At 48.3% G+C, this 27,846-nt stretch overlaps 12 protein-coding genes across 12 annotated transcripts; 5 read left to right on the top strand and 7 right to left on the bottom strand.

Moving 5' to 3' along the window:
• Positions 1–875: 875 nt before the first annotated feature.
• M430DRAFT_115032 (hypothetical protein) lies at positions 876–2,332 on the bottom strand. The gene is made up of 2 exons (XM_024861579.1): positions 1,993–2,332; positions 876–1,918 (listed from the first exon to the last, which is right to left on the bottom strand). The coding sequence occupies exons 1-2, from the start codon at positions 2,056–2,058 to the stop codon at positions 977–979; spliced, it is 1,008 nt and encodes a 335-aa protein (XP_024723984.1). The 5' UTR covers positions 2,059–2,332; the 3' UTR covers positions 876–976.
• A 342-nt stretch (positions 2,333–2,674) lies between these two features.
• Positions 2,675–5,307, top strand: M430DRAFT_133774 (hypothetical protein). Its single transcript, XM_024862315.1, has 4 exons — positions 2,675–3,487; positions 3,536–3,852; positions 3,896–4,049; positions 4,095–5,307. The coding sequence occupies exons 1-4, from the start codon at positions 2,788–2,790 to the stop codon at positions 5,054–5,056; spliced, it is 2,133 nt and encodes a 710-aa protein (XP_024723983.1). The 5' UTR covers positions 2,675–2,787; the 3' UTR covers positions 5,057–5,307.
• Positions 5,308–5,816: 509 nt separating this feature from the next.
• M430DRAFT_63947 (hypothetical protein) lies at positions 5,817–7,506 on the bottom strand (the record flags this gene model as incomplete). Its single annotated transcript, XM_024869083.1, has 3 exons — positions 5,817–6,817; positions 6,900–7,350; positions 7,414–7,506. 3 exons carry the CDS (start codon positions 7,504–7,506, stop codon positions 5,817–5,819), a joined length of 1,545 nt encoding a protein of 514 aa, XP_024723982.1.
• Positions 7,507–8,355: 849 nt separating this feature from the next.
• M430DRAFT_272759 (hypothetical protein) lies at positions 8,356–10,012 on the bottom strand. Its single transcript, XM_024865565.1, has 3 exons — positions 9,823–10,012; positions 9,323–9,772; positions 8,356–9,270 (listed from the first exon to the last, which is right to left on the bottom strand). Exons 1-3 carry the CDS (start codon positions 9,951–9,953, stop codon positions 8,379–8,381), a joined length of 1,473 nt encoding a protein of 490 aa, XP_024723981.1. The 5' UTR covers positions 9,954–10,012; the 3' UTR covers positions 8,356–8,378.
• Positions 10,013–10,883: 871 nt separating this feature from the next.
• M430DRAFT_47846 (hypothetical protein) lies at positions 10,884–12,954 on the top strand (the record flags this gene model as incomplete). The annotated part of the gene is made up of 10 exons (XM_024867960.1): positions 10,884–10,979; positions 11,039–11,149; positions 11,201–11,329; positions 11,386–11,457; positions 11,679–11,724; positions 11,775–11,871; positions 11,927–12,044; positions 12,100–12,216; positions 12,266–12,434; positions 12,518–12,954. The coding sequence occupies 10 exons, from the start codon at positions 10,884–10,886 to the stop codon at positions 12,952–12,954; spliced, it is 1,392 nt and encodes a 463-aa protein (XP_024723980.1).
• Positions 12,955–13,146: 192 nt separating this feature from the next.
• Positions 13,147–14,184, bottom strand: M430DRAFT_70573 (hypothetical protein; the record flags this gene model as incomplete). The annotated part of the gene is made up of 1 exon (XM_024869499.1): positions 13,147–14,184. A coding segment is annotated over one exon (1,038 nt), but the record flags the coding sequence as incomplete, so codon positions are not given.
• Positions 14,185–14,961: 777 nt separating this feature from the next.
• Positions 14,962–16,971, bottom strand: M430DRAFT_56146 (hypothetical protein). Its single transcript, XM_024868588.1, has 6 exons — positions 16,490–16,971; positions 16,370–16,426; positions 16,255–16,319; positions 15,820–16,199; positions 15,664–15,765; positions 14,962–15,612 (listed from the first exon to the last, which is right to left on the bottom strand). The coding sequence occupies exons 1-6, from the start codon at positions 16,698–16,700 to the stop codon at positions 15,189–15,191; spliced, it is 1,239 nt and encodes a 412-aa protein (XP_024723978.1). The 5' UTR covers positions 16,701–16,971; the 3' UTR covers positions 14,962–15,188.
• A 730-nt stretch (positions 16,972–17,701) lies between these two features.
• Positions 17,702–19,189, bottom strand: M430DRAFT_25187 (hypothetical protein; the record flags this gene model as incomplete). The annotated part of the gene is made up of 3 exons (XM_024865200.1): positions 17,702–18,308; positions 18,361–19,116; positions 19,176–19,189. The coding sequence occupies 3 exons, from the start codon at positions 19,187–19,189 to the stop codon at positions 17,702–17,704; spliced, it is 1,377 nt and encodes a 458-aa protein (XP_024723977.1).
• Positions 19,190–20,167: 978 nt separating this feature from the next.
• On the top strand, positions 20,168–22,127 carry M430DRAFT_133763 (hypothetical protein). The gene is made up of 5 exons (XM_024862314.1): positions 20,168–20,459; positions 20,518–20,523; positions 20,579–20,630; positions 20,688–21,431; positions 21,488–22,127. The coding sequence occupies exons 1-5, from the start codon at positions 20,288–20,290 to the stop codon at positions 22,086–22,088; spliced, it is 1,575 nt and encodes a 524-aa protein (XP_024723976.1). The 5' UTR covers positions 20,168–20,287; the 3' UTR covers positions 22,089–22,127.
• Positions 22,128–23,384: 1,257 nt separating this feature from the next.
• Positions 23,385–25,194, top strand: M430DRAFT_56143 (hypothetical protein; the record flags this gene model as incomplete). Its single annotated transcript, XM_024868587.1, has 4 exons — positions 23,385–23,411; positions 23,549–23,972; positions 24,066–24,561; positions 24,647–25,194. The coding sequence occupies 4 exons, from the start codon at positions 23,385–23,387 to the stop codon at positions 25,128–25,130; spliced, it is 1,431 nt and encodes a 476-aa protein (XP_024723975.1). The 3' UTR covers positions 25,131–25,194.
• Positions 25,195–25,805: 611 nt separating this feature from the next.
• On the top strand, positions 25,806–27,075 carry M430DRAFT_115014 (hypothetical protein). The gene is made up of 3 exons (XM_024861578.1): positions 25,806–26,367; positions 26,427–26,509; positions 26,561–27,075. Exons 1-3 carry the CDS (start codon positions 25,981–25,983, stop codon positions 27,051–27,053), a joined length of 963 nt encoding a protein of 320 aa, XP_024723974.1. The 5' UTR covers positions 25,806–25,980; the 3' UTR covers positions 27,054–27,075.
• Positions 27,076–27,224: 149 nt separating this feature from the next.
• M430DRAFT_201426 (hypothetical protein) lies at positions 27,225–27,760 on the bottom strand. The gene has a single exon (XM_024864229.1). The coding sequence runs from the start codon at positions 27,747–27,749 to the stop codon at positions 27,294–27,296; it is 456 nt and encodes a 151-aa protein (XP_024723973.1). The 5' UTR covers positions 27,750–27,760; the 3' UTR covers positions 27,225–27,293.
• Between the last annotated feature and the right edge of the window lie 86 nt (positions 27,761–27,846).

Below are 27,846 nucleotides of genomic sequence, written 5' to 3'. Positions count from 1 at the left end.
CAGATCGAGAAGAGCGGTATCGCGTGTATATCCTTCCGTGACTCTCGCAATTTAATTGGGAATCTTTTGCAAGGGTAGCGCTGATCTCGTAGCCCGGGGGGGGGGGGGAGGTAGGGGTTGGGTGTAATAAGCGAGAAATATCTTGATGATGCTGTGCCGCGGAGAGAGGAGAGGGAGGAAGTGTTTTGTTTTTGTTGCACGTCGTGAAGGGGAGGGACGAGTCAGGTAGATATTTTTTTATGTGTTGGACCTAGGTGTCTGTTAGATAGTGCTGGATATTGGGATTGGGTAAAGAGGGGAGAGGAGAGGAAGGGGATGTGATATAAAGTGAAGTTCATCTTCTCTCTCTCCTCTGTACCCTTTACGCAGTATACCTTACATACATATCCCCCTCCTGTCTCTCTCTCTCTCTATTCCACAAAAGCCCCCAAAGTTCAAACCCAACACACCTAACGCCCTCCTCTCTCCTCTCCTCTTCCCAATCCCCCCCAACCTCAAAACCCACAAAATCAACCAACCTGCGCAAGGGGAAAAGAAAATCTCCGATTGGCCTCAAGAGCTTTTCCAGACCGCCGATTTCTACTCTCGAATTTAGTGTCCTTCTACCCCCCCTTTTTCTTTCTTCCTCTTTTTTCTTTTTTCTAGAAGATTACTCGGAGGAGGAAAGATGGTTCCGTCTCGGCTCGGCCGTTGTAACTTGTATCCTTCCTGGTTTGGGTGGTGTTGTCTTACATAGGGCCCTGGAGCTAGGGCGATTTCTTTTTTCATATCAGGATGGGAATTTTGGCTCGGACTGAAAATGCAATGTGCATAATCATTTCATTGAATTGATTCTCTCTATCCATCGCAGTTATCCCTTCAGCCCATGTCATCCACCCTCAAACGCCTTGCAATGCATCAGGTATCACGAACTCCTCAACTCACTCCACGACTCCGCTACACCTCCCTCCACCTCACTCTTCCTTGCAACTCGAATTTAATACCCCTCGTAGCCCGGCGCAACCACTCCCTGCTGAGCATACTGCCTCTGTGCCTGGCTCAGCGGTAGCTGTTGACCGACCTGAACCTGTTGCTGCCTGTGTGCCATCTGGCCCACGCCCTGCAGATCGTTGAACCATGGGTGATTCAGCGCGTCGGCAGCACTGATCCGCAACTCGGGTCTCAACTGCAACATCCTCTGCAGCAGATCAATGCCAGATGGATCAATCTGCGGCAGGATCACTCTCAGATCTTGAGTAGCGTACATGGAGAAGTTCTGCTTGTACTCCGAGTATTGCGAGATTCCCGGCCATGAACGTTCCGAGGGCGTGCCCATGATGCGGAAGATGCGCACCAGTTGATCTTCGTTTGTCGTGCCGGGGAAGAGAGGACGGCCAGTGTACATCTCTGCCATGATGCAGCCGGCTGACCAGATATCGATGCTTGTATTGTACGTTCTTGACCCAAGCAGCACATCCGGGGCTCTGTACCACAGCGTGACCACCTCGTTAGAGAACGTATTGACGGGAATTCCGAATGCACGGGCAAGACCGAAATCTGCCAGTTTGAGTTGGCCCTTATTATTGATGAGCAGATTCTGGGGCTTCAGATCCCTATGCAAGACTCTGTTCGTGTGGCAGAACTCGATGCCCCGCAGCAACTGGTGCATAAATGACTTGATGGTAACCGGGTTGAGGGCGCCACGGTCGCCTTGTGTATCCATGTACTTCTTCAGATCTTTGTCCATGTATTCGAAAACGAGCATGAGTTTGTTCTCGGTGTGGATGACATCGTGGAGGGAGACTATGTTCTCGTGCTTCAACTCCTTCATCAGGGAGATTTCACGGATGGCGGTGCTGGGTGTCCCCTCTTCGGAATCGAGGTGGATTTCTTTGAGGGCTACAAGTTCACCCGTTTGCCGGTTGCGTCCTTTGAAAACCTACTTTTGTCAGCTGGCTGGTCAAACATTGGGTGCGATAGAGAGGTTTCAAGGTGAGGTAGCAGGAATCATACCGTAGCGTAGGTACCCTCTCCCAGCTTCTCCAGTTGCTGGAACGAACTCGGATGTCTCTTATCCATCTCTGCTGTATTCCCCTCTGTAGCGAAAACCCGTAAGCTGATCCTGCTTGCTAAAGAGCGCGGGGTCTGTGTTTCGTGGGCAGAAAAAGGACGAAGCGGTGGCGTTAGCAAGGGACGTCGTTGCGATGTGTGCTGTGGATTCCACAAAAGCGAGGCGGGCGTACAGATATTCTCGAGAATAGCCAACGCGTCTGTAGAAGCGTGCAGTGAAGCCGTGGTGAAGAGAGTGTAGCAAGTTGGGTGCTTCTCGCGGTGCAACGATGGAGGGGAAGCGGGCTCAATAGAAGCAGCAGAAGAGGATCGACGTTGGCGCAGGCGGATGGGAAGAGTGGCCGGCATCATCCATTGGTGGCTGTGCGGGCGCCTAGGGGATTGGGATTGGTTGTGGCGGCGGATTAGGTAAAGGGCGTAAAAATAGAAACAGGCACGGGATCTGGAGGTCTCGCTTGAGAAGCGGTGAGTCAGGTGACTGTGGTATCAGGTGACTGCCTCAGCGACAGACAGGTGATATCCAGCCTGAGGCATGAACTGATGCGATCAGCCAGAAACAGCATAGGCCGCAGCGCGGGGTACCTCATGCTCACGCACACGCTACGAAGGTGGCTTCTGGATAACCTCAACGTTTGTGCCAAAGATTCCCTTTTACATTTTCCCCTGGAGATGATCGGAACCTGATTTTCTTCCTTCGTCAACAGTTTATCTGCATCTGTGACGTTCGCCTCCGCCAGCATGCGTCCTCTACCTGGTGATGATACCTTCACCGGGTCGTCTCGGACGCCCAACTTCACTGATAACACCGGAACACCACTTGCACCACGAAGCCAACCACCACAGATGACCTACTTTCTCACTGACGAGAAATCCATCGGAGACTCTCCGCCAGCTCCCGCTCCGCACCCCAAGCATCGCGAGCTCAAGAACAGCACGTACGGTGTTGAGAGCCTCGAGTCCACGATAGGCTCCTTATCTCCCGATAACGACGACCACGAGTCCCATCCGCGGAACGCACGTCATAACTGGAGGAAGAACCCGGGACAAAGTACATTGAGGCAAACGGGAGATGATACTCCAGATTCCCCATGGAATGATATCAGTGGCAGCGTCTCCCCGTTCCCTCCGCGCCGTTCCTCACAAACCTCGATCTCCAGACCATTTACACCCCTGTCTCTCGGCTCCCCAGCCCCGCCTTCACTCATGAGTAGTCCTGATTCACGACGAAATTCGGACGCTGGTTCGTTCGAGGAGGATGCGGCGAGCCAGGCTATCGTTTCCAGTGGGGATGAGGAACGAGATTTGGGGGCAGGGTTGATTGATAGTGGGAGCGCGCCCCAGCTCGTTATGCCGAGTCTCAAGATGCCTAGTCGACGGCCATTCACGGAGAGGGGAAAGAACATAGGGAGACTCAAAGTCCTGATCGCTGGTGATTCTGGTATGTTTGATGATGACTTGTGGCTTGGGGCTAGCTAACAACTAATAGGTGTGGGAAAGACTTCATTGATCAAGGCGATCGTGCAGACCTGTGAGGATATCGTTCATGTCGACCCTCTGACTTCCACGACGATATCGATCCCGGATAGGAGAAAGAGCTCGAAGTCGAAATCCAGGAGTGGCAGTACAGACCTGCAGGCTACATCTCAGATCACGGAGATATATGCGAGCACCAAGGCATATCCGGCCTGGTGGTCGGATTTGGAAGAGAGTCGGATATTGCGGAGGAGGAAGAGCATGGGTGATTCAGTTTTGGAGAGGAATCTGTGCTTTGTTGATACCCCGGGATATGGGAACAAGACTTCTGTGAGTATGCCAAATGCTTCTTCTTTCATTGCTAACAGCACAGTGCCTTGAAACGATCACGTCGGTCGTGGAATATATCCAATCTCATCTACAGAAAGCGGTGTCGACGCAGGATATGAGCGACTCAGAAATGATAAGCATGCTCGGTGGAAATGGTGGATCTCAGGTTGACCTGGTCTTCTATGTATTTGCCCAGAGTAGGTCTACGTCCATGCCTGTGAGATTTCACTAACAGACTACAGGGGTAAAACCAGTGGACATCGAATACCTCCGCCGCCTGTCACAGTTAACCAACGTCATCCCGATCATATCCCGCTCTGATCTCCTATCCCCTGAAGACCTCTCCTCCCTCAAGGAAAACATCAATAGCACCCTTCAAACCTCCTCCATCCGACCATTCGTCCTCAATCCGAACTTTGAAGAATCCCCTCATCCGGTAGCTCCCTATGCAATATCCACAAGCGCGTCCAAAGACCTCGACACCATGGATGCCTCCCTCCTTATGTCTCCGGATTACGTCCAACCCCTCCTACCATCTGAACTCTCGTATCTCGTCTCGCAAATCTTCGAACGCGACACCGTGTCGTGGCTCCGGCATTCAGCAGCCAAGAAGTTCGTGCAGTGGCGGAGTTCGTCGTCTACTCTAGATAGAACCCCTCTCCACCGATCACTCTCCCAGTCGTCATCATCTCAAATCCTTACAGCGCCAGTGGGCGCAACCACGAGTTACGCACTAGCAAGGATCACAGACCACACGCAGCGAGAAGAGCGCATTGCTCAAGTCCGACTGGCCAACTGGGCTGCAGACCTCCAACGTAGTCTCGCCAACGAGCGCGCCAGATTCGAAAATCTAGCAAAGAGCGAGAGAGCGATCTGGCTGACCGAACGACTCGGTGAGTGCGTCCAAGATGGGACCATCGTGCCTCTCTCCCGGGCTCGTCCGACCCAACATCCAGCCTACAAAGACCTGGCATCGACATACTCCCTCAAGCGGAACAGCTCTGGTTATGAAGCCATGAACCCGCACGATCCGCTCGGTCTCCTGCAGCTCAACGAAGACCTGAAGAGGAAGGGATGGTTCGTGCTCCAGGTCGTCAGTAGTCTCGGCATCATCGGTGGTCTGGCTTTCTACATCAGCCGTAGCTGGCAGACGACCGAGTCGGAGACGGTGGGGCTATGGGAGTGGGTTACTAGTGTTTTGTAGTGTACGGAAGGGCAGGGAGAGGGGAGGACTGAAAAGTAGTGTTAGCGGAGGATATAATTGGATATCGAGGAAAGCAGGATCGCATTTCACATCAACACAGCCTAGGTAGATAGCATAGCATAGGTACATAGGGGTCCGGATATAGCGCTCATCTCTCCCTCCCATCCCTCTTTCCCCCTATCTATACCTTATATACCTTATATATACATACATAAAATAGCGAAACAATCCAATTCGTTCCATTACATCCCATTCCATTCCTCCTTGGTAAATACAACCTTCCAAACCTTCTTTCCATCCATCTACCCACTTCTTGCCCCTATAAATCCTTTAGTTCTTCAACCAGCAAGGTGGAAATCGACCAAAACATGACGAGCAGGGAACTAGTACCTCGGGAGCAGCTAGCCATCAGTAACAAATAGAGACCAGCGGACATAGGGTTCTTCGACCCAGAGTTAGACGAGTCAACAGGTACAGGGGACAGTGTGATAGTTGGTTTTAATTTAACAGAGTTTAATACAATGAGAAATAAACCGTAAAAGGTTACTGTATAGTAAGTCGATTAACAGTTGCCCCTGCTATATATATTTATCTATCTATATATCTTGGTACCCCCTCAGTACCCACACATAGGTAGAGATAATATGATCGTCTAAGATCTCACGCTCAGGTATTCAGTTGTTATCCGTATGTTCAACTGATACATTAAACATTTCCTACCTATTCAGTTTTGACACTTTTACTTCAACCCCTTAACATCCTAAGTAAATAACTTGAAACCCCCTGGCACAACCTTCTGAAAGAACCCTAGTGGATCATACACTTTACTCATAGCCCTCAGGTGTGATTTACTAATAGTGCCATACCCCTCAATAACTTCCTGGTAAGGGGCTGCATAATTCAGATATTTCCACCTGTTAAAAACACCCCATGACTTAGCCGCAGCATCAATCCTATTATTCAATTTCTCGCTGGCCATCATCATAGTCTTATCATCAGCTGCAGAAGTCCAAGTGAGACTAATCTGGAGCAACACCAGATTGCCATCCCGAGCATCGAGCCCGAGGGAGTTACCACCTAGCCTTTCAGATTTGCTCGTTATAGCCGTGGGGATTGGCTCGAAAGTCATACCGGCGCTGGCGAGACTAGGGAGCGTAGTTAATGCAGCCATAGTGCTATTCCAAAAGTGGAAGATCTCGGTCATGAACGAGGCGTTGGCTTGGAATGTTGTGGTGGCATAGGAATTCCGTAAACCATCGAGCGGAGCACCGGATTGTGTGAGCTCGTTGATAAAATCGGATACGTTTGATGTGCGCATGGTGCTGAATAGTTGCGGCTGTATGTTTAAGAAAGGTTGAATGCTGGCAGGAGGATTGCTGGTTGATGAGTTGCTGCTTGTGTGGGCTAGGTTATTCGAGATGAGGAAGCCGTATTGAGGACTCCAGAAGAATGTCAATATGACAGACATATACGGATCGAAAACCTCTGCGGCGGTCAGGTTTGTGAAGGCATTGATTTGTGCCTCGAAAGATGATACCAGGAACGTGACTGAACCGCCTAGATAGTTGGACTGGGGAAATGTGGGTATGTCAAAACGAACAACGACTCCGAAGTTGTTGGATCCACCTCTAAGTGCTTTCCAGAGTCCACGGTTCATTTTGGCATTGGCAGAAACAATGCTACCATCTGCCAGAACAACCTCGAAGTTTTTTACGTTGTCACATGAGAAGCCAGTTCTTGCTGTGAAGAAAGATATGCCACCTAATCACATTAGAATTGGCTATTTCATTTGCATCTATAAAGAATTGTGTTGTCTTAAAGCACAGGATAGAAAAAAACTAACCTCCAGTTAACAGTCCCGCCACGCCAACATCTCCGTTCCGTCCTCCAGCCACTGAAAGACCCAATGGGGTCAAGACATCGTAGGCATCGCCCCAGTGAGATCCGCCGCCTAAGGATATAACACTCTTATCACTATTCAACGATACTTGTCTCAAAGCACCCAAATGAAGTGTGATGCCCCTATTGATATTCGCAGCTCCAGTACTAGGCGCATGACCACCTCCCTTGATGGCAAATGGGCAGGATGGATATCCTGGGTCATATCCCGCACGATTCACCGAAGATAATTTCTTGATAAAAAGTGATACATCTTCAGCAGAAGAGGGAAGAACAACACACGAGGGTGTTAGTTCGGCTTCCTGTGCAGAGTAATATGTCCCAATTGATTGGGTGAAGTTGCTGGTTCCTGGAAATACCACTTTTTCTCCAAGTATATGGCTCAAGGAGGCACACTAGTAGATATCAGCGACTTCTTTGTATATACGGTAGAAGTAAAAGCAAGAAATTCAACTCACGGTATCTGCACAGGCCGTAGTATTGGGTGTTGCAAGCAAAAGGTCACTGATTGCAAGGAGAGTAACAAGCACCCAGGACCAAAATAACACCATCTTGACAGCTAGAATGGCCTCTAAGTTACATGTAGCGGAAATGTGGCAGAAACGAACGGACTCTGACCTTGAGAGTTTTTGAATATGAAAGAGAGCGTTTTCCCTGTATGATCCACTGACGTAAATCAGCACCGTATAGGGAGCTCACGACAAGAAGTTGTAAGGCTGGCAGGGTTCAACGCCATGGCCCCGCTCAGGTACCGGATACCAACCAAATTTCACTGTAAGATCAGTGGACCACAGGCTTACAAGGCCTGATTTTCAGCGCCCATGACCTGTAGCGACCACTAAACATGCCAACCATGCACTGTAGTGTGCTGCTATGCCAGACTCCGGAAAACCTGGCACTTGCCCCTGCTAGTCTTACGTTGTATAGGCCTCTGCCATGACCTGCATCAGCAAGCCATCGACCTGAGCGGGGTGTGATTCTATCCTGCAGATCTCCTGCACATCAGCGGCGCTTCAACTTGTTGCTACTATACGCGCCATGAATCCGCGATTGTGTGCCCCGACCTGCAGAGCTCTCATAAGCGCGGAGACGACGCTGACTGCATATACGTATGTATCATATTCTCATCTCGAATGCTTAGCTGAAAGCACTGAGCAGCCCGTGGCGCATTTTCCTATGATCACCAACTAGCAGTCTAGCCCCCGCCGGCACTTTGCTGTCAACCCTTACATGAGGTCTGGCCTGCACTGCGCCTCAATCAAAGCAGGATGAATTGTATTGAGAAGGAGGGAGGGAAAACTTCCAACTACAGGTCAAAGTCCGAACCAACCAATGATAATGGAACATATTTGACAGAAATGGAAAAATCAGTATCATATTCATCAACAGAATTAATTCGGCTTAAAATCAGACAATTTATGAACTAATTACTAGCTTTGAACACCCATGTTCCCCCTTCCAAACCTTGTCTTGGCCTGATTTTGACAGGCACAGGATCCTTCGGTGCACAGATAACGGTTGACATGTTGTTTCCATCGTCACCTGGATACTTCCAACTACCCGATATTGGTGTGATATCGAATCTGAGAACCATCATTGCTACTACCGCCAGGATCTCCGTTGTCGCAAAGTTCTTACCAGGACATAGATTCACCCCTGATCCAAAACCCCTGAATGCACCAGATGGTGGCTTCCTGCCTCCGACTTGTGTTTTCATGAATCTAGAAGCATCGAATGTGTCGACGGTTTCACCCCAGGTCTCTTTGTGAAAATGTATCTCCCGGTTTGGTACTAGTAGCATGGAATCTTTCTTCAGGAGATATTTGTCGTCGAGTGTAAAATCCTCCATTACCATTCTTGCTGCAGCCCCTGAAGAGTGATAGCGAAGTGACTCGTGTAATATCGAGACCAGGAGTGGAATCTCTCTGATCTGTCGGACATCGAGGGTGTACAGCGGAGCACCGCTGTCCGTTGTGGTTGTAGACAGCAATGGTAGAGTAAGCTCCCGAACTGAGGCGAGGGTTTCGGGATTCGAAAAGACATGATAGACAGACCAGAACGCTGTGGGAAGAGTATTGATGAGAATACCAAACCCATTAACCGCTTCAAAACGCGCAATGTCTTCAGGGGGTATGCCGTATTCAGTTAGAGATTTAACTCGAGCTTTGATAAGCTCCGAGCCAGATTCGTGGCCCCCAGCTGCAAAGTAATTTTGAAACCCTCTGACAATACTTTCACGTCCGGCGTACCCTTTTGGGGCAAGAATGCTGGGGAAAACCCCAGCGAGGAGCATCGTGCTGTCTTCGGAAAATGCTCTGAATACGTCAGTAAAAGCTCTATGGAAAGATGGGTATCAGAGGACTTCACCTTAGCCCTCGCGCGAGTTCTGGGTCACGGTAGGGATTCATAGGCCCGTATACGGCCCCAGAGGTCATAAGAGAAACATTGCTGTCCACCCATTTCCACAAGTCAACTTCTGTGGCGGCTTCTGCTTCCAGTTGATCCATTCGGGCTCCAATAATATCAACAGCCGTTTGATTCATCGAGTCCAGTCCAGCGATCATGGCTGCGTGTGTTTCTTTCATTCCATCAACCACCAAACTGTTACCAACTTCTCTTCCGGCCGCATTTTCCGTGAGAAGTTTGGCCGCATGCTTACTGAGAGCACCTAACTTGACTGTAAACGCTCCTTCTAGGAACCAAAATGATAGTGCCTTGTAGTGTCGTTGGATAGGGGCGACAAGGTCGGGAGCGGTCACGATATATAATCGGCCACCAAACATTGGTAAGGTGAAGATATCATGGTGATATTTGCCGCTGTGTGTTATGTTAACATTGATCATTCAAGTTCAAAGACATTCACTCGCCTTAATATTGTATAGTATCTCATCTTATGCTGCAGAATGCCCAAGGTATGTCCGATATATGGTATTTTGGACGAAATGAAGCGTGGTTCCTTAGTATCTGGCCGGGTTCCAAGTACTTGACTCAAGAGCATAACGCTGCATGCTATCACGGCGAGTGATAACACAGTCGCGTTGGACCCATATCCATCGGTTGATGAGAGAATGGTTGAACTATTCATCTTGACTTGGTTATCCAGTACCTGATGTAGATTCAGTCTGTAGAGCTTTCAACACAATGTAATGCTGAAGACAGAAAGAAAAGTGTATTCAGGGCAGATAGCTTTGACCAGAGCAGAAATATTTGAACGCGAAGCTGCTTTCTTTGATGGCTATCAGCTCCATCACCCGATATCACCATATCCCCCGAGCGAAAACCAAGAGCTCTCAGGTCACTCTGGGATCCAGACTTAAACCAGATCGGGATATTATTCTGTTGCGTACAACTAGTAGGTACAAATCTCAAATAAAAGTACTGCTGTAGGTATGTTAGCATCCCCAAGATAGTATGAACCCTGCTTACTTCCGATGTCAGATCTCCAGGGATAGTACGCCTATCATACCGTTACCTCCAAGTCTCGCCACTCATGCACTGTAGGTTTTCAATCACCAACAATGAAGGTTTGCAAGCTTGCACTGGCCAAATAAGCAACCGTGTCAACGGGCATTCCCGTTACATTTAATCGGTCAGATAGGTTGTATCGCCTTTCCTGTTGGTGGCCGTTCACCAGCTCAGGTTCTTACACCCCAGCCGGCAGTTTCCAGCTCAATAATGTTGGTGTGCGGCACCAACACTTGGCTTCTCAGAACAGAACTCAGGAGACACTTCCTTGGACAGCCTCTCTTCAGCTCTTCCACGCACCAGCTATTATCCTCTGTAAGGCCCCGCTGGTCTGTGCCCAAAAGACATGGCAGTCCCAGATCGGCTTTCAGAACCTCGATCTTCATACAGCAACAGCCTTGGCGGATCAACCACTTATTGTTTTCCTTGATCAGCTCTAGCACTCAACTTCCCAAATGAGACAATGCCCATACTTGGAGAACTCTCGTACGGTCTGGTAGCGACTGTCTTTGCTCTTTCAATTGCGTATCTATCCCGTTTATCCATCTTCAGATTTCGAGTAAGACATTGGTCCCTGGTCATCTTAGATCTCGAGTTTCAACTAACAACATGTTGTAGAAAGCATGGCTATCCTTCGCTAGTGGTATCATTAGTATCACTAGGACCAAACTTAATCCTTTCATATACCTCTTTCGTGGTGCGGACATGATACATGAAGGTTATCTCAAGGTAAGTGATTCTCCATCCTTGCGTTGAACAGAGTTGTAATAGACTACACAGTCAAATGGAGAGCCGTTCATTATCAACACACCCGGGAAGAAGAATGTCATGGTCACATCTCGGCAGCATATTCGAGAAATCAATGCTGCTCCGAATCATATACTCTCTCTCCATGCCGTTGCCAAAGACGTAAGATTTCAAACCCAAAGTTCAAAATCAGCAACAGGACTGACTAAAAGTAATAGTTCCTTCAACCCAAATATACTATGCACGGATTTGTGTGGAAGGATCAGAGAGGTATTGAGGGAGTAGGATTTGTGCGGGCTCTGCGCACGCTCTTAACCTCAAAATTACCCGATTTGCTTCCAAATTTGAAGTCAAGCATCAAAGATCAGTTCCAGGCTGAATTGAAGAAGTGCAAGTTGGTCAATGGTGAGCATAGTATATGTATAACCATGATTATTTAATGGGAGCTTTTTCTGACATAGAACGAGCAATAGGCTATTTCCGGACTCCTGTCCTTTCCGTCACGGAAAAGTTAGTGACAAAATGCAATGCGATAGTTTTCTTTGGCCCGGAGCTATGTATGCATCAGGATCTTACATCTTATCTTCAATTACTAACAGTTTCATAGCAAATAATCAAGTGTTTTTAGACGCAGCACTCTCCTTTCCGCAAGATTGTTTTATTGCTGCAGAAATACTGAGAATACTCCCAAGTCGTATTGCATCGTAAGTACATACTCCGCTAAGACAAATTGATCCAGTAGTTAACATCCATTTTAAGGATTTTCGCGTGGTGTGCGACACGAAGATATCGATCTTCGACTACACTGTACAACTTTCTCATTGAAGTCGTCAGGCGACGCTTAGATCAAAATGAGACTTGCGGGTCAGAAAAAGCAGTAAGTTATCCTATGAAGCAAGACATCTAGAGTGATTTTCTGATCAGATATACAGAGTGACGGTATCCAGTGGTTGATTGACACTTCCCCCAAACGTGCCAATTGGACAGCAGAGAGACTGGTAGGGGAGATAATGGCAATATGGTATGGCTCAGTTCATACCTTATCAATAGTACGTATTTCGAATCTACAATACTTGCGATATCCTAACATTATCCCAGGCTACGACCTACGCTCTGCTTGATTTGTATTCCCATCCAGAGTACATCGAGCCGCTCCGAGAGGAAGTCGAAGGCCCCTCATTTGCTGAATTCGCACGAGATTCACAAGGACTCCCACTCCTTGATAGTTTCCTGAAGGAATCCGCACGCTTGAGTGCTTTCGAAAGCAGTAAGTTTTCACGAATTCCACCTATATAGAAAGAAATACGCCTCATCAAGTTTGAAAAAAACTAAATATTTCATCCAATACAGCTGGCATCCGAAGAGAGGTTCTCCAACCATTCACCATTTCCGGCGGCTTATCCCTCGCACCCGGCGATTGGATCTGCGTCCCTCACCGATCCATGATGCGCGACCCGGCCAATTTCGCAGACCCTCTAACCTTCAACGCATTCCGCTCCGTCGGCGAAGCTGTCAATCGCGATTCCGCTTCAGCAAACACCACCACGAAGACGGGATTAACGGATAGCTCTGATTCTTGGCTGGTGTGGGGAGCGGGGAGGATTCTCTGCCCGGGGAGATTCTATGCTACCGTGGTCCTGAAGCTGGTTGTTGCGCACCTGATTACGGAGTATGATATCGTGCTCCCGGAAAGTAAGACGGCGAGATCGATGCAGTGGCGTTCGGCTGTTATTCCTAAGCCCAGTGTTGTTCTCTTGGTGAGGCCAAAGACGAAGACAAAGACATAAATTTCGCAGAGGGGGAGGGAGAATATCTATAGACCAGTCTTTCCTTTGTCGTAATGGCGTTTGTTTAGATCCCTTGGATTGGTTTGCAATTGATGTAGCTAATTCGGAATTGTTGAAGGGAATGTCTAAGTGAAGCCATCTCGCTGTTAGTTAATCAACCCCTATCTATATTCCCAAGCGCTTCGCTTCATGCTCCGCAACCCTCTTCAACACCGCATCCTGATCAGCCACCGGCTCATATCCCAATCTCTCCTTCGCCTTGCTGATATCCCACTCACACCCACCAGCCAAATACTGAATGCCCAGCTTCCTAACCTCCGGAGTTTTCGTACCGAATGTAAAAACCCAATACAACCATTCGCCCAGAACCGCAAAGCCTAGCACCAGCCAATGCGGCATAACCTTGATCTCATTCTCCGCGACCGGGTGTCCCGCAAACGCGTACACTTTGCGCGCAAAGTCGAAATAAGGTAAACTTACACCATCCGAGACAAAGAAAGCCTCCCCACCAACCCTCCCCTTCTTCGACGCATCATCATCCTTGGAATCCGTAGCTTCTTCAGCCAGCAGCGCCTTAGCAGCCAAGACATGCGCCATACACGCCTTCTCCACATACACGAATTCAAAGCGCCGTTTGTTCTCCCCGACCTGCACCTTATGCTGACCCTTCTTCACGGTGTTCAAGAGTGCTCCCATACAATTATCGTCATTCTCGCCGTATAGGCCGGGGATGCGGATCACGGCCGTGCTCAACGTAGACGGCGCGTTGGCGGCCCGCACCTCACAATCGGCTATCGCTTTCGTCTTGGCGTAGGCGTTGACCGGGCTCTTTTCCGTGTATAGTTGCGCTAGTTCCTCAGTCAACTTGACGCCTGGCGCTTGCACGATCGCGGAATCAGTGCCAGTATACACGAAAGCGCGCACGCTGGGGCTCGCGGCGGCGCATTTGAGCAGCACCCGAGTGCCGGTGAGGTTTGTACTGCGGAGGAGTGTTTCGGAGGCCGTGTATTTGGGGGATGCGGTGTGGATAATCACGCGGGGACTGATGGAGGAGAGGAGTGAAGAGACTTCTTGGGCGTTGGCGATGTCGCCGGAGTGGTAGGTGACGTTGGGGTGGAGGTTCTGCGTCGGGTTTCGACTCATGACATGGATCGCGGTGCAGGTCGATTGGGAGCTCAAGAGCTGGACTATATTGGATCCTAGGTAGCCGCAGCCGCCGACGACGAGGACGACGCCCAAATCGCTATCTGATGCCATGTTTGTTGATGGAGGGAGATGATGGGAAAGGCAGAAGATTGTGAGCACAGCAACTGCTCTTTTTCTTTCATGAGGCCGTCGTGGTGTACCGTGTTGGTGTTGGTAACCGTTGGTTGTGGTGACCCTGTGTCAAGGTGTCTCTCGTGTCTCTCGCCTGCCCTGGGCTCCCTCAACCACCAACAAACACAGTTACGCAGCTACCCATGGTCCAATGGCATACGCAGACTCAGGAATGCACCTCAGACAAAATCCAGCAACTGAGTTCAATTCGAGCTTCCTTGACGTCTGCGCAGCAATCGCGTCTCCACATGGACCCCTGAACTGAACCCCTGAAGCCTCCAACTCCAACATCCTCGACCCCTTCACAAGCGATGATCGCCATCTTCTTCCGCGCCCCGTTTTACAACCAATAATCGCGCATCAAGAGAGCAAGGTATATTGCTGACAGCAGGAACCCCGGCCCTCTTAGTGTTAGGGCGCAGCCAACGACGGTAGTAGAAAAGAGCAAGTGCCGGAGCATAGCTCGCAATCTCTCATCAAGGGTTTTGATTAGACTTTATCCTTTGGAGTAATAACTTCATGAACAGATCCGGATTCGGATATCAGTACTCGAATCATTGAATTTGAAGTTCGAATCCTCATTGGATGCATAGTGCATTCTATGATAGAAAACATGTCAATCATTTTCTGCGGCGTAGTAAAGTCAGTAGAACGGTATCAACTCTTTTTGTCTTTCAAAGACGAAGTATTGCGCATCATGAGGTTTGGCAAGTCCTGAAAGTGTCTTGAATTACACAAGTACCATAGCATAGATACTGCTTGAACACATCCCTTTGCAATTCCCTAACCCCGCTTTTTGGTACTTATTTCAAGAATCGGCGTATCGTCCTCTTTCATACCTTAGAGAAAGCGGAGACAAAAAAGCCGGCCAAGTGTTTCCTCAATAATATTTCCATCGTTCCATCGCCTCCTCAAGCCTAGGAAGCAATGGTACTGTGACTAGAGCTCTGCTCAATGCCAACCGATCTCGTGATACCGCCCTCCTCCCCAAAACTATTGTGGTGATGGTGTCCATCCATGCGAGAGACGTTGGTAATGACCTTACCGCCCTTCAACTCATGGTATCCCTGAAGATGCGATGTAGAGCTATCCCCGAACCCAGGGTCATTCTGGTATGGTAACCCTCCGAAGGTCGCCGGTCCATATCGCCCCTTTGTTCTGAAGCTGGTGGATAGTGATCCGGCGCTTTTCTTGGAGGAGTTGGTCGATCGGCCGTTTTTTCGAGAGAGTAGACTGTCGGCGATACTTGTGTATAATTTTGATTCGGCAACGTAGATCTTGAAGAATGAGGAGATTCCTGGTACGCAGCCCACGATGATAGCTGTGTAATTTTCCGCGCCACTTGGATGATCAGTGACAGAATCTAGAAGAGAGGAGGAAACAAAAACTTACTTGCAGATGTACAACTGTGCCGTTTTCCAAGCGGCATCGCCCGTATGATCTAAGAAGATCTGGACTCGATAAACCAGCGTCAAAACCGCGCAAACAACAGCACTGAAGTAAGATTGTTAGCTCATGCCCAAGGTTAAAGCGAGAGTAGCAACTTACAAGGTTGCTGTTAGGAAAACAAAGAGGACGCCAACCCGTGTACGTCTTGTGAGATGTAATCCCATAATCACCGGAATCGGAAGGATCAAGATGAAGATATCCAGCATGATGGACATGGCAGCTGACGCAATCTCCCACTTGAGAGGATCACCACACCTAATGCCTACTGTGAGGTCCCATTGCTCCCCAATGTGAGGAGCGCAGTAATAGCTGATGACGAAGGGGTTGGGCAGGTAAGTGAGGAGCGCCCAGACGATACCAATCCAAATCGATATCCTCATGTATGCCTTGACCCGGAAAATGCGTCGATATAACAGCAGAATCGCAACCTTCGCTAGGAAAATGGCGGGCCATGCAAGGAAGTTTTGGGCGTAGACTTTCTGAACCACAAATTAGTTCGTGGGTCTTTTCCTAGTATGCCATTGCTAGATTCACCTTGAAATAGGTGGCATCATACCAAGCCAGAGGTATATCCCATTGGTGACGCTCTGTTCTTGAAACTGCGAGAATATGAGCAAGGGGTTTTAACACGAGCAGATGATTTACCCACTTGATAAGACTATGGATGATTGTGCAATCGAGAATACGAGTGCAAAGATGGCGCATACTGGGAAGGTTCGTTAGAAACCGTCAACAACGGAATCGATTGAGGAAGTGTTCAAGGACTCACTGTCGTCGGAGCCAAGCCGGCGTGTAGAGCCAAAATTGAACGTAATTCGAGCAACAATTGCAAGAATAGCAAGAGTTATGAGAGTGCTAAAGACGCCAATTGTTGCTGGTGCCAAAGACGGTGGATTGATGAAGTTTGGTGTCACTCCAGGTGGTGGATAGCCGGCTGGAATGAGGTTCAAGTCGGCGCCTGGAGGGAGCGCGCTCGCCATTGTTCTTCAGAACAGAGGAGTTGGAGGATTCTCAATGCGCTGGGTATCAAAGAGCAGTATTGTGATCAAAGAGAAGTGAAAGTGTACCTCTGGGAGTTTCGTCCAGTGGGGTGGTCTGCCTGACGAGGTTATGACTTCGAAGGCTAATCAACCATCATGATTCAGGATTCAGATCGGCAGAGACTTCAACTGCCAAAGTGTCGAAGGGCTGCAACTGCGACCCTCCTCGTGGAGTCGTGACTACATTACCCCGTACAGAGCTAGGGAAGACTGGCACCTTGACCGTTTGCACAATATGGATGTGAGTAAGCCTGGACTGCCATCGAGAGACAATCTATCCCGGAGTAGCTCCGAGTAAGTCTGAAGAGCTGATCCATGCCCTCCATCTGCATGAACACGACATGTGTGCGCGTGGCACAATATGGAGTGCAAGTAAGGTATTGATTAGGTATGTTGCAGTGTAGATGGGTTGCGCAGAGTGCTGGTAGGTCGGGTTGGCTTCCTCGGGGTGAGGGCCAATGAAACATGGCAACGAGTAGCAGCGGTTAAATCTGCGTGCTACGCTGACGCTGCGGTACCCGAATGAGACCGGAAATCATCCCTCTGCTTACTTTTATACCCCTCCCTTTTACGCGAATGCAAGTAACACAGTTGGGCAAAAGGAGAAAACATCACGGGAAGGAGTGGTGATAGCGTTCGAGGGTATTGGCTGGCGGGGTTCATGTGGTCATGCTACTCTGCAACTGGCACTGCTTTGGATGCACGCTCTCCGTATAGATATTAAACCAGGTCTCGAGGCTACACGTGCTTACGTTGGACCAGGCGCAATTGGAATTTGATAGAGTCCAAACCACTAGCTTTGTAAACCAGCCAGTATTGTATCTCAAGCACTGGTAACCACCCAGCTAAAACCAACCAGTACATTGTGCAATTGTATAAATTTGTAACGAGAAGTCCAAAGTCGTAGAATAGTCTAAACAATTCCGTAACTCCCCTATATACTAGAATCTCGGACACACTCTCACTCTTAAATCGTCTTTTCCAACAACCCCCATCATCCCAAACGAAGGCTTTGCACTCTCCAGCCTCGGAAAAGCTTGAGCAGATCCATCTGGATTCTTGACCAGAGAAATGTCAAACCGATACATGGCGAAAGCAACAAATGCTGCTGCTTCTTGCCTTGCAGCAAACCTTCCCGGACACCAGGTACTACCGCCACCAAAAGGGCGGAAACAGGGGCTACGCCTAAGTGTCTTGTCCTTCATAAAGCGCTCCGGGTCAAAGGCCAAGACATCCTCTCCATACACTTCTTCATTTTCGTGGAGCTGGCGGTAAGGCATCATGATTCGATTGCCTTTACGAAAGGTCTTTCCGGCGATAATGGTGTCTTCAAGGATATATCTAACACTGGAGGAATTTGAATTCAATCGTAGTATCTCGTCCAGCAACGAATTGAAGCGCGGGCACTCTTCGAGAAGAGACTTCATGTTGAGCTTCCCATCTGGCATAGTTCCCACGATCTCTGCGCGGATAGGCTCCATGAGTTGAGGATCGTGCAGAAGGTAGGAGAATATCCAAAAGGCCCACTTATATGTGTTTGCATTGAGGCTGGTTACTGTCACTATCTGTCCAACAAACGATGGAGTGGCTATATACTTACGCAAAGTAAATGATCAAAACTGTTGATCCCATTTCCTCCTCAGTCAGACCGATTCGTCTCTGCTCGTCTTCGAGAGATTTGGTAAACCATGCCTCCCCAGATCTTTGTGACCGAGGAAGCCGAAAATGCGTCGCAAGATTATTGACCAATCTATCTTTGGCAGCATGCAGGTCCTTACACATAAAGCGCGGGTAATTGTACAGTAACTGCCACATGCCCTCGTCAAACTCGTAAAAAACATTGAGTAGGTCCGGGTCAATTTCCAGGAATGATTCCCCAAAATAAGACACTGTAGCAGCCTCGATGAGAACCTTTCCACACAGTTTCATGAGTGATACCTCAACACCAGGAGATGAATCTCGTAGCACATAGTGAGGTTCAGCTCGTACTTTGTCCCAGGTAAGGCATTTATCGACGTATTTCGTAAGTGAATCGGTCAAGTCATTGACTTTCGAGTCCGGTCCTGGATGCAACTGGATATGATGAAAGTCAACACCTACCCGAGCAATAGACTTTGCTGCCGGATTCAGGGGTGACGTTGTGGCTCCATCTTGATAAGGAGGGGGTTCCTGGCACATCTTTTCGACACATGATGTTGAACTGCCACAATTCAACATGAGTTCCTTTACAAATAAATCGAACGACAAAGTTTTGAGATTCTTGTAACATTCTGTAACATCCTTTGGATTGGTCAGAATGTAGAATTTCTGGCCACCGAGCACCAAGGCAAATGGTTGACGGGCGGTGCTGTACTTTCTGGAAGAATATCTTGTGAGTGGTTTAATTTGAGATTTTTAGGGAGTGGAGTAACTTACCTGCCATTGTTCATTACAGCATGAGAGTCTTTATGGAATGCAATGGCTGATCCTAAGTCAACCACTTAGTCGATTTGCCAGAATATGTGATGTCTCTCCCGACGATGAAAACACATACCAAGAACTATCAGAGTCAACTAGGGACCAGCAGGCAAATTCAACGGAGAGCTTACATGGTACAAAATAAGGAAGTTCCTTTGGCTCATTGGGTCTCAACAGCGGAATGACTGTGAACTTGATGAAATACCAGGACAACCAGCTGAGACCTAAAAGGAGAGACCAAAAGGTAAATGCATTTTGATTTAATAGCGTTACCGCGTATCTTAGAGAGGAATCATTTGAATTCATCATGGGTATATGCCTCTGAGATGACGAGATGAAAATAGAGAATAGTTGAGTTCAGCCCTTGACTAGTGAACACAGAATTGGTTGCATTCAAATATTAAAGCCGATCGAGACCAGAGAGGTCAATTTACCGCCGACAGTAATACAGGGACGAGGTGCATGAGGTAGCTAGACACACGTCACGAGATTCTACAGACACCTTGGCAACCAACCAACCTCCAATGCTCCATTACCTACCAGCTGCCAATGCTACCTTACCTGCGCTATGCGGCTGAGCGGCAAGTCTTCCTTGATAAGATGCGCTATCGAGGCGCAGTGATTCTCCGTCCCTCAGCATGAGATGCTTTGTCTTTAGGCCGAGACTCTTTATCCAACAACAGGGAATAGAGGTCACTGCTGGGCCATGTTCTTGTGTTCCCTTGCATAATGCAAGGGAAGTTGGAACACATGCAAATTGTACTTGCTCTGGCTGAAGCTGGAGCTGGAGCTGAAGCTGGCCTGATTCGTGATATGATGATCTTGAACATCGACCCCAAGCGCCAGGCTCCAACCCTGCAGAATTTGGTGTTACATGTTGATTGATCAACTGTTCAAATGCGTGCATAGCCGCTTCATCTTCGAAGCTGTCGTCTTAGCGTCCATTTCCTGCCAAAAGAAAAGCATATTGATATCAAGCTCACCATCTTGGGTGATTCTACTACATCACGATATACTCCAGGAGCAATTGATGCCTACAGGGTAATAGACTAGAAAAGAAGCCCTCCAGAATGTTAGGATATGATATTTTGGAAACTGTACGAGCGAGCTTCGAAAATCGATCTGGACTTCTGCAGTTTTGTATACTGGCCTCAGTTTGGCTGTCATGGAGAATCTTGAAATTTACCATAATTCCGAGATTCTATCCACAGGATCCAAAGGAGGTCCCGTACTGGATACCATGTAAGAGAAATTCCATTCCTAATTATCCTTTCACACAAAAATATTAACTGTTATACAGATTTCGGTAAGTGTTAGAGAACTCGAAACGCATCAGCAACAAGCACTCACTCCCAGACAAGGCCATGCCTATGGTTTCCTGTCTCACCCACATCGGCTCCTGACTTATGGGAGGAAAGTAGACACTCTTGATACACAGAAACTTTGCAGATATTGACGATTTTTATGCAGACAATATATAGCGGGCCCAAACCGAGAACCATTTGTGATAACAACATTGGGCGTCAAGTCGTATATATTGACAAATCCCAAGGACGTCGGCGAAGCCTATCGGAACACTGAATCCCTCTCGTTCGATATATATCTTCAAGCGACAATGAGGACATTGGGCTCAACAGAAAGCGTGGTAAAACGTATGTACACGCCACTATCCGACACCAAGTCTGGATTCCCAAACCCCCAGAACAAATGTCTCGCATTATTATCTCGCGACATCCACATACATCAGCTGTTCCCAGGGGAAAATCTGAAAATTCTTGGCACCAAGCTCTCTGGCTGGTTTGACAAGCACCTTGTGGCCGACGTTATAGCTGAAGAGCGATCGTATACGGCACTTCGTGGGAACGACGTTGTTATACCGCTCATGAAGTTTTGCTCTGATATGACAACGTCTGCTGGCCAAGAAGCCTTTTTTGGAAAGAAACTTGGACAGAGGGAACCAAATCTCGTACGGGACTTTTTGGAATTCGATGATATATCGTGGCAGTTACTCTTGCAGTATCCGCCTATGTTCTGCAGGGATATGCTAGCAGCCAAGGATAAAATATGCCACGCTCTCCAGAGACATTTTGATGTCCCTATGGAAGAAAGGGCTAGTGAGGATACATTCTTCGTCAGGACCATGGAAACTGAGATGAGACAACTAGGTCTCAACTCAGAAGACATCAGCATACTCATGATGACCGTATACTGGGGGTAAGTCAGTCTAGTACATCCTTGACTTCAATGGCACTGGCTCATTCCAAATTTAGTCTCAACACAAATATCCGAAGGACCGTTTTCTGGGTGCTTGCACATGTCATTTATACCCCTGGACTCGCAGAGAAACTCCGTGAGGAAACAAAGCAAGCATTTTCAAACGATGGCACACTTGATTTTGCCTATCTCAGCAATAACTGTGAGCTGATGGATTCCATCTGGCACGAAACGCTCCGTACTGCAGCATCTGCTGCATCCATCCGCTTCCTTACACGAGATACGGACCTCAATGGGAAGCTACTCCGCAAGGGCAATCGAGTTATGATACCCTTCCGCCAGTTGCATTATGACAAGGGAGCGTTTGGTGACGACGCCCACGAATTCAAAGCCGACCGGTTCCTCAAGAATCCCTCTCTTAACCGGAGTCCAAGCTTGCGATATTTTGGAGGAGGTTCTACCATGTGTCCAGGACGCCATATGGCTAAGCAATTTATCACAATATTTGTGTCCGTGGCTCTTCATCGTTTTGATCTGGAGTTGGAGGGACCGCAACCCTTTCCGCTCGCGCAAGAGGAGAGTCCATCATTGGGTGTCATGGCAAGTATGGGCCCGGATCTTATGGTGAGACTCAAGCCTAGAAAGCTAGATATTTGAGCTAGGTATATCCGATAGGATAGAAAGCTAAAGTGGCTGCGAAGGCTTGTCAGCTAGTATTGTGATAGAGTTCTGATGATTAGTGGCGTCTTACAATGGAACTTTTATTGAAATGCTATTTTGCCTTATGTGATGCTTATATAGAGAAAAGGGACAGGCAAAATAAAAGGGACAGGCAAACATCCTCTCCCTTCTTTCCACGCCTCCCGAGATATTTGGATTATGAGCGCAGCGTAGTAGTAATCGTACTTTACGTAGGATAAATGTAATGAGCTTTGGAGTATGCCAGCCCGCGTATGCATGTCTCACGAACAAAATCCGGCTCACTCAGCACTAATCTCTTAGTGGAATGCATCATATTCCTGCCACGAGGTCGCCTATGGAAATCATCTGATGTGAATTTTGAGGTCTTTCAAAATTCCTTCCTTCGAAGACTGGCTCTTTGTTTATTTGGATATTTGAGACCAATGATATCTGCATCTAAAACTGTGGCTGTCATAAGTGGAAGCTGAGATCGTGGCCATGAGAAGCAATTTTGAAAGAAGTGATACGGCATGCCTTATTCATGCTCTGGAGAGTGCAATGGAAACTAGACCTTTCTAATCTCGACGTGACAGTCATAATGGAGACAATATATTGGTAAGTCATTCAACTCCAAGTATTGCTAGGTCTAGCTAAAACCAGCCCAGGGAGCAAGTAACTTCCGTGATCTACAGCGTATGAATGAGACGAGAAATTTCTTCATACCGCCTCATCTTAGCAAAGCTTATTTCTCTGCGGTACAGGGTACAGTGATTACTGTAGACCTTACCCTTGCTGATAGCAATTGCGCGGGATGCCAAATCATTGTTGCGTGTAGAGGGTACGCTCCAGGACAATCAGGGGAGAGGCTCGGCTCGGGATTCGGGACTGACCACCGAGCACGAGTGTGCCACGTGCGCGCCACATGCATCCCAGGATTTGCTTCATCAACAACAAATAAACAGCCTCATCGTGTGCAGGGGACATGATCCTTCGAAGCAAGACGGGAAGTTTGGACGCCTTCTCGAAGGTCCGGGGATCCTTCTCCGCCAGGCCTAGGCACCTGGAGGGGATGTTGACGGGATGGACCCTGGAATGTGAATACATGTCCTTCTACTTATTATGATATTATCTGCACCGTCTGCTACAGTACTCCCCTTCTTGCACATCAGTCGTCACAAGAATACATCCTTGATCTCCTCCTCTCTGATCCGTCTTCTGTTTCTAGATTTATCTACTTTCTCCGCCTTGCCCGTTGACTGCAAGTCTGCAACAATGGTTGCCATAAACCTGAACCTATGCGTGAGTGTCTTCTGCCTTTTGCAATACGTCCCCTTTATTATTCCTGCTATTCCGCAACTCCTTGTCTACGGTATTGTCGCGTTGCTTGAAGTAGAACCTAGCAAAATAGATGCTAATGTTTTATTGTTTCGAAATAGTGCTGGGCTCTCTCCGCAGTGATGCCCAGACTGGTTTCGTACCCCGATAGCACGGTGTACAGCACTTCATTGCAGTCCTATTGGTCTCAGCAAGAAGTGCATGTTACTCCTTCATGTGTTGTATCACCCACAACGGCTCCAGAAGTCTCACTGGCCGTGAAGACTCTCACAACCCTAGGCTTCTGCAAATTTGCCGTTCGAAGTGGTGGCCATACTCCCTTCGCAGGGAGCGCGAATATGGCCACAGGTGTCACGATAGACCTAGCTGCCTTGAATCAGATTACGCTCTCCGCGGACAAAAGCTTGGTTACCATCGGCCCTGGCCAGAGATGGGGGAACGTTTATGCCGAACTGGAACCTCTTGGCCTCGCAGTCGCTGGCGGGAGGTCATCTAGTATTGGTGTAGGGGGTCTTACTCTGGGCGGTTAGTTGATCCACTGATATAGAGTCAACTACGGTTGGATCTTCCAGACGGCAGTAAGAAGGGAAGAGAAGAAATGGCTAATGAGTTTCTTAGGTGGCACTTTCTACTTTGCACCTCGCGAGGGGTTCACATGCGATAATGTCGAATCCTTCGAAGTGGTTCTCGCTGACGGGTCCATTGTCACCGCCGATGCTGTCGAGAATTCCGATCTTTTCGTTGCTTTGAAGGGCGGATCCAACAATTTTGGCATAGTGACGCAAATCACATATCGAACGTTTGCACTGGGTCCTATATGGGCAGGCAATATCATCTATCCCGTGAGCACTGTGGCCCAGAATATACAGGCGTTCAGTGACTTTATCTCCGCTCCGAACTTTGATCAAAACGCGTCGATGATGCAGACCTTTGGATACACTGCTGGCTTTGGTGGCGCTATAGTCAATGCACCCGTGTACGCGGCGCCTGTGGTTAATCCACCAGCCTTCCAAAACTTCACAGCAATTCAGCCACAGATGGAAAACACCATGGCTATTACTACTCTGTCCAACACCTCCATTGCACTTGATGCTAGTTCGCCAGGGGGTTTCTAGTACGCTCCCCTTCCCTCTGTATCTTTTGAGTAAAAACCAGGGAGCTACTTTTTTTGTACTAACATATCCTTTTCTGAAATATAGTCAAATTCTGGCCTCAATTACAATCGAGAACGACGTCCAAACCCTGCAGACGGTATTCGATTTATGGAATACTAGCTGTGCTGATATCGCCAACGTATCTGGAATCGTGTGGACCATCACTACTCAGCCCATCAACAATGCAGTGTTATCCAAGACTACTGGCCTTGGTAACAGCCTTGGCTTGCCCACATCAGCACCAAGTGGTTCCTTTATCATCGTGGAGCTCGCAGCAACGTGGAGTCAGGCCAATGACAGCACGCTCGTGACTACTTCTGCGAACGAGTTGATTGGTGATATCACAGCGGCGGCGAAAGCCTTGGGTACCTGGAATCGGTATATAGACCTCAACCACGCAACCACAGGCCAAGACCCTATTAGTTCGTATGGACCGACTGTCAAAGCGAAACTGCTAGCTGTGAGCAAGAAGTACGACCGACATGGAGTGTTTCAAAAACTGGTTACTGGCGGGTTCAAACTAAGGTGAAAATGGCGTATATTATATCAATAAGCGGCGTTTAATATTAGAATCTAATCTTGCGATTGACCACCAACTTGCGTCCCCTCTCAGCTCTTGTACAGGTCCTTGCCCGAAGAAGAGGGTCGCTAAACCCGGGGGGAAACCGTAGCAGGGGCGCTAGATGATATAAGGAACTATAAAGGAATTACAAGTGTCTTTAACTTTATTAGTATGAAATGTAAATGTAAATTTAGATCCAACCAGGACCGGGAAACGATCCGTTGGATTGACAGGAGGTCGGTTAACTTTGCCGCCCCTTTTTGAACAGTGAACTTCTCTCAACATCTAGAGCACCATCAGGCAGTAATTATCGCCACTGCTGTAAATACAGATTATGATAATCTATAAAGATACCTTAAATGAGCCGATCCGCAAGTTCACAAAAACAGGTCATTCAGTTGGCAGTCACGTGCTGCATGTGAATTTTGTGGCCCCTGAATTCATCAGAGTGATGTCATGGACATCGACAGGTGAACCTGACTGCGATCGATTGCTCAACTACCAATGAAGATGTATCGATGAAATCTGATTTACAGATTTCCCCATACTACTCCACTCTACTGTTGAAGCAGCATTGGCTGTGTGAGCACATCTCCTGTGCTACTTTACATCATGATTCACATGATATATGATATATGGCATGTCTGGTTTCCTGGACCGTGGATAGTGATATACCTGGGTGCCTCTCTCTCTGATTTCTTCGCATCTCCCTTACATCAGTTTCTCTGTATAGTGTTCGTAAATTGGATCAGTCCGAGTCGTGTCTAGTAACACGTTGTATCTGATCAAACTGATCACATCAACCCCACATCTCACTATGAATCCTCTGCGCACAACAGCAGCACGTTCACCAGCCAAGAACTTGTTCAAAGCAAACCTCCCTACTACCCACGTGGGAAGTCCCGTGCGATTCCTCTCCACACAGACATCACAAGCCGAATACCTCTTGCAAGACAAAGACAACGGCTTAGGCTTCATCCGCGCCAACCCGCGCACTCCCAAACCGAGGAAGCATGGCGTGACGGAGATCCGCGGGCCCTACTATTCCGCCTACGGAAAACGACACTTGCAGGACGTGATGGATATCATGGGCCATCACGTGGACGGCTTGAAGTTCGCGGGCGGCTCGTTCTCGCTGATGCCGGAGAAGTCGTTGACGGAGTTGATTGAGATCGCGCATCAGAATGATGTCTATGTTTCGACAGTAAGATAACCTGTTCTTGTAAATAGTATGCCTTTGTTGAGCTGATTGGAATGCTATAGGGTGGCTTCATGGAACATCTTCTTACGCATCCAGATGTCATGACGGTCGTTGACCGCTATCTTCAGAAGTGCAAAGATGTCGGGTACGTATTGTCCCCCGCTGACATATGGGAGCAGTTCTAAAAAGAGCCCAGATTTGACGTCGTCGAGCTCTCGAGCGGGTTCCTATCCTTCCCCCCCGACGACTGGTTACGGCTTGTCGAGCGCGTGCACAGCTACGGCCTGAAAGCCAAGCCCGAACTAGGGATCCAATTCGGCGCTGGCGGCGACACAGAAGCTTCGGCGCTCGAAGAGGCCGGCACCAGCGACCCGTCCAAGATCGTGAACCTCGGAAAGCAGTTCATCGATGCGGGCGTGGAGCGCATGATGATTGAGTCTGAGGGCATCACGGAAAATGTCAGGACGTGGCGCACGGATGTCATCCAGTCGATCTTGAAGGATTTGCCCATGGAGAAAGTCATGTTTGAGGCGGCGGATCCGCCGGTCTTTAATTGGTATATTAGGGAATTTGGCATCGACGTTAATCTGTTTGTAGATCATAGCCAGATCGTGCAGCTGACTTGCTTGCGGTGTGGCATTTGGGGAATGGCGGATACGTTTGGGAAGATTGCTAGTTATAGGAAGTAAAAGCCTCGAGTTTGGATTAGGGACATTGAGCCATTATAAAAGTGCTCACCTCAGAAAGTCTTGATTCATCAACATTCATTGTTGGTTGTGTGTGAAGGTGTGAATAGGGGCTTTGGCACATATAATGTTGTGGCTAAATAGGGCGAAAATATCTTTATATTAGCGCCCGCCCACCCGAACGTCGTCCCTGAATCACCATAACGTCCATTCATCAAGAGATCCTTTTCAAAACACAGAGCCTCAAGCTGCGTCTTCATCGTCATCCTTTTCTTCCTGATACCCTCGCGTTCCAAGACCATCATCATCATCACCATCATCATCAACAATCCACTTCTCCTCTCTCTTGTCCTTCACACCCGATCCGGACATCTCGCGCTCTTTCTCATCCCCAACTTTCTTCTTCCGTCTCCTCCCCCCATACTCTCCCTCAGCTTCTTCCTGCATTACCCGCTTCTTGACTTCCTTTCCCTTTCCCGTCTCTCCTTTGATACTCTTCCCAGGATTTCCGCTCTCGGATTTCTCAGGACCAGTCATCGTCCCGAATTTCGCTTTCCGGAAGCGCTGCCATCTTTTCTGCACCGAGTTGATCTTGTCCATCTCTAGCTCGGCCGCCACGCCTTTCCAATCAATATTTGTGATGGTAGAGTTGTTGATGATTGCCATGCAGAGTTTCTCGTCGCTGGTCGCCGCCGCCATCTTGAGTAGTTTTATGACTTCGGTGGTAGTGATGAGGTAGGTGATGAGTGCAGAAGAACTGATCGGGGAATCGACTGATCATATATCATTCTCGCAG

The sequence above is a fragment of the Amorphotheca resinae genome, assembly GCF_003019875.1.
Source record: "Amorphotheca resinae ATCC 22711 unplaced genomic scaffold M430scaffold_2, whole genome shotgun sequence".
Lineage (NCBI taxonomy): Eukaryota > Fungi > Ascomycota > Leotiomycetes > Helotiales > Amorphothecaceae > Amorphotheca > Amorphotheca resinae.
The sequence above is the reverse complement of the archived record's forward strand: the minus strand, read 5'-3'. Positions and strand labels throughout refer to the sequence as shown.

Coding starts and splice junctions, on each gene's coding strand:
- M430DRAFT_115032 (XM_024861579.1), bottom strand. CDS start 2,058: ATGGATAAGAGACATCCGAGTTCGTTCCAGCAACTGGAGAAGCTGGGA. Junction 1,919..1,992: donor GAGAGGGTACCTACGCTACG/GTATGATTCCTG, acceptor TGACAAAAGTAG/GTTTTCAAAGGACGCAACCG.
- M430DRAFT_133774 (XM_024862315.1), top strand. CDS start 2,788: ATGCGTCCTCTACCTGGTGATGATACCTTCACCGGGTCGTCTCGGACG. Junction 3,853..3,895: donor GATATGGGAACAAGACTTCT/GTGAGTATGCCA, acceptor CTAACAGCACAG/TGCCTTGAAACGATCACGTC. Junction 4,050..4,094: donor CTTCTATGTATTTGCCCAGA/GTAGGTCTACGT, acceptor AACAGACTACAG/GGGTAAAACCAGTGGACATC.
- M430DRAFT_272759 (XM_024865565.1), bottom strand. CDS start 9,953: ATGCTCTTGAGTCAAGTACTTGGAACCCGGCCAGATACTAAGGAACCA. Junction 9,773..9,822: donor AGATACTATACAATATTAAG/GCGAGTGAATGT, acceptor CATAACACACAG/CGGCAAATATCACCATGATA. Junction 9,271..9,322: donor GAACTCGCGCGAGGGCTAAG/GTGAAGTCCTCT, acceptor TGACGTATTCAG/AGCATTTTCCGAAGACAGCA.
- M430DRAFT_56146 (XM_024868588.1), bottom strand. CDS start 16,700: ATGGCGAGCGCGCTCCCTCCAGGCGCCGACTTGAACCTCATTCCAGCC. Junction 16,320..16,369: donor ATCATCCATAGTCTTATCAA/GTGGGTAAATCA, acceptor ATATTCTCGCAG/TTTCAAGAACAGAGCGTCAC. Junction 16,200..16,254: donor ATGATGCCACCTATTTCAAG/GTGAATCTAGCA, acceptor TTTGTGGTTCAG/AAAGTCTACGCCCAAAACTT.
- M430DRAFT_133763 (XM_024862314.1), top strand. CDS start 20,288: ATGTTAGGATATGATATTTTGGAAACTGTACGAGCGAGCTTCGAAAAT. Junction 20,631..20,687: donor CGGCTCCTGACTTATGGGAG/GAAAGTAGACAC, acceptor ATTTTTATGCAG/ACAATATATAGCGGGCCCAA. Junction 21,432..21,487: donor ATGATGACCGTATACTGGGG/GTAAGTCAGTCT, acceptor TTCCAAATTTAG/TCTCAACACAAATATCCGAA.
- M430DRAFT_115014 (XM_024861578.1), top strand. CDS start 25,981: ATGAATCCTCTGCGCACAACAGCAGCACGTTCACCAGCCAAGAACTTG. Junction 26,368..26,426: donor ATGATGTCTATGTTTCGACA/GTAAGATAACCT, acceptor GGAATGCTATAG/GGTGGCTTCATGGAACATCT. Junction 26,510..26,560: donor CAGAAGTGCAAAGATGTCGG/GTACGTATTGTC, acceptor AAAAGAGCCCAG/ATTTGACGTCGTCGAGCTCT.
- M430DRAFT_201426 (XM_024864229.1), bottom strand. CDS start 27,749: ATGGCGGCGGCGACCAGCGACGAGAAACTCTGCATGGCAATCATCAAC.